At 45.2% G+C, this 6,000-nt stretch overlaps 1 protein-coding gene across 12 annotated transcripts in view; it reads right to left on the bottom strand.

Moving 5' to 3' along the window:
• Nucleotides 1–6,000, bottom strand: part of Cdkl3 (cyclin dependent kinase like 3) — an 87,574-nt gene that overhangs the window by 2,936 nt on the left and 78,638 nt on the right. Inside the window, exon 13 of one of the 12 annotated variants that reach the window (XM_031350782.1) lies at nucleotides 508–605. The exons of the other annotated variants lie outside the window; for them this stretch is intronic. Within the exon in view, the coding sequence (XP_031206642.1) occupies nucleotides 573–605 (33 nt within the window). The 3' untranslated portion in view covers nucleotides 508–572. Of the gene's footprint in view, nucleotides 1–507; nucleotides 606–6,000 lie in introns of those variants that run through there. 12 annotated transcript variants of the gene reach the window in all.

The following is a 6,000-nucleotide window of genomic DNA, read 5'->3' as shown; positions in this document are numbered from 1 at the left end:
AATCCGCCTGCCTCTGCCTCCCAAGTGCTGGGATTAAAGGCGCGCACCACCACCGCCCGGCTCTAGAGATCCTAATTCTTAAAATGTATCATTCTAGTAACCAATTGCTTGATTCCCACAGCCTTTGAGAAAGCCCCCAAGGTTGACCGGTGGTCCTGGAGTGTATAGGAAGGCAGACTTGAGTAAGGGATAAAAAGCAAGACAGAAGGAACACTCTTCTATGGCCTCTGCCTCAGTCCCTGCCTCAACTTTCCTGAACGATGGACTACAAGCTGTAAGATGAACTATGCCCTTCCTCCCAGTTTGCTTTTGGTCATGATGTTCATCACAGTGATAGAATCACTGACTAGGACACCGTCTTTAGATTACTTCTGTTTTTGCAGGAAGGACAAGCATGCTGTGATCTCCTAGTTTCAGTATGCCGTCGGTGTGTGAGTGAGCTGAGATGGTTCGGACACTGATCCCAGCCCCAGGTAATCACCATTTTGAAAACATTAGCATCTACTCTTTGATGTCTTATCTTCTCTTTAATATATCACTTTATAATCCCCGAGACACCATAATATCCAGTGTCACAGAATGTCGGGCTGATTAGGTGGAAAGTCCTGCAAAGAATGAAAGAAGCCAGACATGAAAGCTCTGAGGACAGATAAAAGGTGCAGAGAAAAACATATGCAGCTAGTCACTGCTCAGTCAAGTTAGGTTAAGCCACGCTTGACTGAGGTGACTGATGCGGGGAGAGAATGCTATACCATACGGGAAGACGAGGTGTTACTGGGCAAATGAGTCTCTGGGAAAATCACCAGGAGTTCTTTTTTATCTCACAGCACTTGTGTGAGATCCAAGTACAACCAACCCTGCCCTCTATCTAAAGAGTGATCACTGAAAACTTATGTCTATTTTCAAACATGTATAATATATATGTATAATAATTAAGCAAATGTAACATGTATAATTTCAAACATCTATAAAGGTCATAATTACTCATACATTTATGCAATATAGTGAATAGTATGATGGCTCCACTTCCCCAGGCAAAGGAAGGCCCCATTATCTGTTCCCATGATCATCAACTTGAAGCTATTCTTACTTTAGGCATCCTCCATGGCACTTCCTTATGCTGTTCTGAAGTCAATTCCATGCATTAGAATCTCATTAGTAAATATTTAATATCTGCCTCTAAAAAATAAAATTCCAATCTGATCACTTCTGTAGTTAAAATTAACACCTCTATAATATCCAGGTGATTTTAGGCAGCAAATAAAACCCTGGCAAAGGGAGAGCTAGAAAATGTGGCTCACACAGCCCTTAATCCATATGGATGAAACCTGACTACCTCAGATTTCAGAATTTGAATTTTTTCAATTTGAAAAATTTATATACACTTTTCAGGCTGATTATCCCCAATCTAAAAATGACAAATGCCCCAAATTTGCACTTTGGGGGTGAGCGATGTCCAACTGGCCCGCAATCCCCATAGACATTTATTTAAATGAAAGGTATGTCAAATTTGTTGCTAAGACCCCAGGTGGCATTCGAGATTTCAGGAAATCTAATGTGTGTCACAATCTACACTTGGGGTGGGAAGCCATGGGGACATGCTCACCATGAAAATATTAGAGTGTGTCTCTTCGTGAGCAATTCCCCTTTGTGACATCATGCCCTGTTGGCACACATTACCTCAGAGTGACACACACAGCTCAGGAATGTGAGCCAGCACAAAGGGCAAGGAAGTCACATGTGTGTCCAGAGTCTGATTTTCTTGGTCTCTGCCTCCTTGCAGCTAGGAACATGCACTCAGTTATCACGTACTAACCGCCATGCACTCAGTTATCACGTACTAACCGCCATTCATGAGGATTACAAGAAAGACAGTCACACACCAACAGTTTTAGTTACAAGTGACACATGCACGCACATTCTCCATATTCCTTGCAAGGATTTGTGAGTGGGACTTAAAAAAAAAAATCACATAAACACAGGTCTGTTCACGGAGCTCCTGAAGATCCTGGTGCAAAAATCTCCCTAGAAAATACTGTTTAAGACAGGGTCTCACTGCAATCCAGGCTTCTCTGGAACTCATTATATAACTCAGGCTGGCCTTGAACTCATGACAATTCTTCTACCTCATCCTTCTGAGTGCTAGGACTACAGGTAGAGGCCACAGTCCCAGCCCAGATTCTTGGTTTAAGGTTGTGTAGTTGCGCAGCTAACTGCTTTTCATGCTTCCTATTCCTGCCCTTCACACCATAGCTGTCTTCCTGGACATAACTGGTTCTGTCACTTCATTAATAGGCATCTAGTGCTTCCATTGCCTTCTAAGACTATCTCACTTCCTTAGTACAGCACCCAAAGTTCTCTGTGATCCACTCTTGACTTACAGAAGAGCCCGCTGCTCCCTGCCCACTGCATACTCTAGTCACCTGACAAGCAATGCTTTCACAACAGAGCCTGTTTTCCCAATCAAGTGAACCACTGAATTCACTCCTAGAACAAAGAACAGGATAGCCCAGTATTTAAAAGTTACCCTTCATGTCAGACTGGATTGAATCGTGCCTATGTCATTCACCAACTGCGTGTCTCTGAGAAAATCAATCGGACACAAGCTTCTCCAGCTCTAACCTGGGACTAAGATAGCAGCCACCAGCCTCCTTGAGTTGCCAGGAGGGTACAGGTACATGCTTAGTTCAATGTCCCCACACATAAGCATCCAACTTACAGTAACTCATGTTAAGCCCACCTGCTGGTCAAGCCCTAGGGTAGCTGCTCCGCCATGGAGCCTTTTTTTTTCCCCGAGACAGGGTTTCTCTGTCTAGCCCTGGCTGTCCTGGAACTCACTCTGTAGACTAGTCTGGCCTCGAACTCAGAAATCTGCCTATCTCTGCCTCCCAAGTGCTGAGATTAAAGGTAAAGGCATGCGCCACCGCTGCCCAGCGTGAGCCTTTCTATCACCCCAGAATCTCATGGCTCCTCCAGACCTCTTTCTCAGGCTATTTCCTGCCTCAAGCTATAATTGTTTATAGACACAACTTTCCTGAATTCCTGCCCTTTGTTACGTGCTATGAGAATAAAAGTTGAGGAAACTTTGATCCTTAACTAAGGAGATCTAATTAGCAGACAGACACTAGCAACCAGGACACGATTCACCAGTTTGCTGAATGAGGCAATGCTCATTGTCATCTTTGTGAGTGATGTTTAGTTATCCTGAGATTCTCTTTATGACACAGTTTCATTCTGAGCTAGAGTCAAAAGAGGGCCATTTCTCTTTCTATTAGGCAGATGTTACCCCCCTCCCCCCAAGAGCAACAACAGAGTTATGATTGACTGAAGAAAGACCACATGGGCTGTCAAGGGAAAAGCAACATCAGTGACGTCAGTTCAAAGGAGGCCATCAGCTATGACTTCCTCATTCCAGAAGCTTCACCAGATTAAATGCATAAAGTGTTGGACTTCCAACACAGCAGGCAGAGGGCTAGAAGCGCCTACAGCCTCCCTTGCCTATTGATACGGTTGTGATGTGTGTTATACACATGACATTGAGAACAGGTGGTGTCGGCTACATGGCCATACTGTGCCTCACATCCCAACATCCTGTCTGTAGACAAAGTTACAGGGTAAAGGGCTGCCTTGGGCTTCAGCTCCAGCACACCAGTGCTCCTACCTGCTACAGGAGTCATGTACCGTATGGTAGATGATCTCCTGTCACCGCCCGCTGCTCAGTGTCATCAAGACTGCAAGCTCCTGCCTCACCCAAATACCAGGAGATGACACCCACAACGCCTACCACAAGAGGAAACAATGCACCTGGGCAGCATATTTTGACCGTGTGAACTGGGTACATGTCATTAAAGTGACTTCCCATAAAGGGACAACCCTGGGCTGGCAGTAAAGAAGTGGCTTGTCTGCGGGGCACTGAGGCCTTGTGGGAGGGTCTGCCTAGTTGCTTCACTCCTCCAGATTAATAGCTTTGACAAGAACCCTGGGAGAAGGGGCTTTAGCTAATTATGGCCAGCTCTGTTTCTGAACGCAGCGAATTTCTAAAACATAAAAGTCAAACAATAAGCTCTTATCAGGACAGGCCATTCTCAGAGTGCAGGAGTCACTGGGGAGCCACACTACATCTCACATTCTAACCACAGTATCAAGCAGTGGCTTGCCTTCCCCCCTGCCTTCCTTTTCTCTCTCCATTCCACCTTCCTCTCTCTTTCCCCTCCCTCCCTACCTCTATCCCTCTCTCCTTTCTTTTTCTCTGCTCCTCCTCCTTTCTCCTACTCTGCTCCTGAAGTCTAGTTTGGCCTAGAGCTAAGGAGCAAAGGATAAGCTTGATTCTCCTGCCAGAGCTAGGATTACAGGTGACTGGCACCATGTCTGTTTACGGGGTACTGAGAATCAAACCCAGGGTTTCCTGCATGCTAGTCAAGCACTCTGCAAACCGAGCTGCCTGCAGCCTCAAACATGTACTTTCCATGCTTTTAGACTGTTTTCATTTTCCCATACTTAGCAATGGAACACATAAGGACTAGCACGTGAGCAGGAGTCCTGCCACTACTTCAGACCCTTGATCTCAGGGCTTCCAAAGAGTGGGTCTCTGTGAACAGCATGACATTCCAGTGGGTGCTGTACCTGTACTGGCTTTGCCACCCTCTTCTCCCCTTCTATTTGTTTCTGTTTTTATCAAACAAGTGGGAACAAACCAAACTGCCACATAACACTGCAGTGTTTACAGTAGGATCAAATTAGTAAGACTTGACTGTGGGCCTGCAGAGAAGGCCCCACCGAAACAGCACAGAGGGTGGGTAAGAGCCTAAACAGAAGAGGAGCTGGGGAAGTCTCCTGGAAGTTAGTATCAAATGTAAACGGGTGAGAGATGGCGCTGCCCATCCTGTTAGAAACACCCCTGCAAAGCACTCACGGGAGCAACTCACTGTCAGGATGCTATTTCGTTTGGTCAGGGCATCGGTCTTTCACCTCACCCCACACTGTTCCTAGTTTCAGGGGAGAACAGGATGGTAAGTCTGTACCAGTCAGTATTTGCTTATCATGAGTTATCAGTAAACAAGTACTATTTGTCTTATTTGATACAGTAAATAAGGAGAAGCTGCACAGACATTTAAGGATATGGGAACAAGAAAGATATGAAAGGGCCATGTGTGCTAGGGCCAAAGAAGGAAAGACAGGCCACAATGTCTGATGTGCATTATGTCAGTGTTATACAAACCAGGCATCTGTGGAAATGGCTGCTGGCTTTCACAAGCCTTGTGAAGTCTAGAATCACAATTTACTCCCATTGAGTGAAGAAGCTCCCCTGTGCTCACACTGTCATCTTCAGCCCCAGGGTATTCAACAGAATTCCATTCCGTGCCTTAACAGGAGAACCCATCACCAACTTAAGATGAGAAGACACTTGATTCAAACAGAATGTTAAACACACGAGAATCTTAGAAACTTTTTTTTTTTTTCTGAGACAGGGTTTCTCTGTATAGCCCTGGCTGTCCTGGAACTCACTCTGTAGACCAAGTTGGCCTTGAATTTAGAAATCCGCCTGCCTCTGCCTCCCAAGGCTAGGATTAAAGGCGTGCGCTACCACTGCCTGCCCGGCAATCAAGTGCTTTCTGATCAGACTTGAGGCCCATTCCACAGGAGGGAATTCAGACCTATTGTTGTGAATCTAGTCAAACACTCGTAGTTGGGGAGGTCTCAGGTCCTAGTGGAGAAGTCACCAGAGTTTTTTTTCTAAGTGGATATGATGTGCTGCCAATTGCCTTCTGAATAACTATGCTTGAGCCCACAGATTAATGTTCCTGTTAACTTTGGTCAGAGAAGTTTTTTTTTTGTTTGTTTTTTTGTTTTTTGTTTTTTGTTTTTTGTTTCAGTAGTCAGCAGAGTTTGCATAGGCTCATAACTGGTCAAAAGAACTGAGACTAAATATTGAGTGGTCAGCCATCAGTGATCTATATGACCCGTTCCTAGGCTAAGGCAGCATTATGGAAGGACAGGTAA

The sequence above is a fragment of the Mastomys coucha genome, unplaced genomic scaffold, assembly GCF_008632895.1.
Source record: "Mastomys coucha isolate ucsf_1 unplaced genomic scaffold, UCSF_Mcou_1 pScaffold5, whole genome shotgun sequence".
NCBI lineage: Eukaryota > Metazoa > Chordata > Mammalia > Rodentia > Muridae > Mastomys > Mastomys coucha.
The sequence above is the reverse complement of the archived record's forward strand: the minus strand, read 5'-3'. Positions and strand labels throughout refer to the sequence as shown.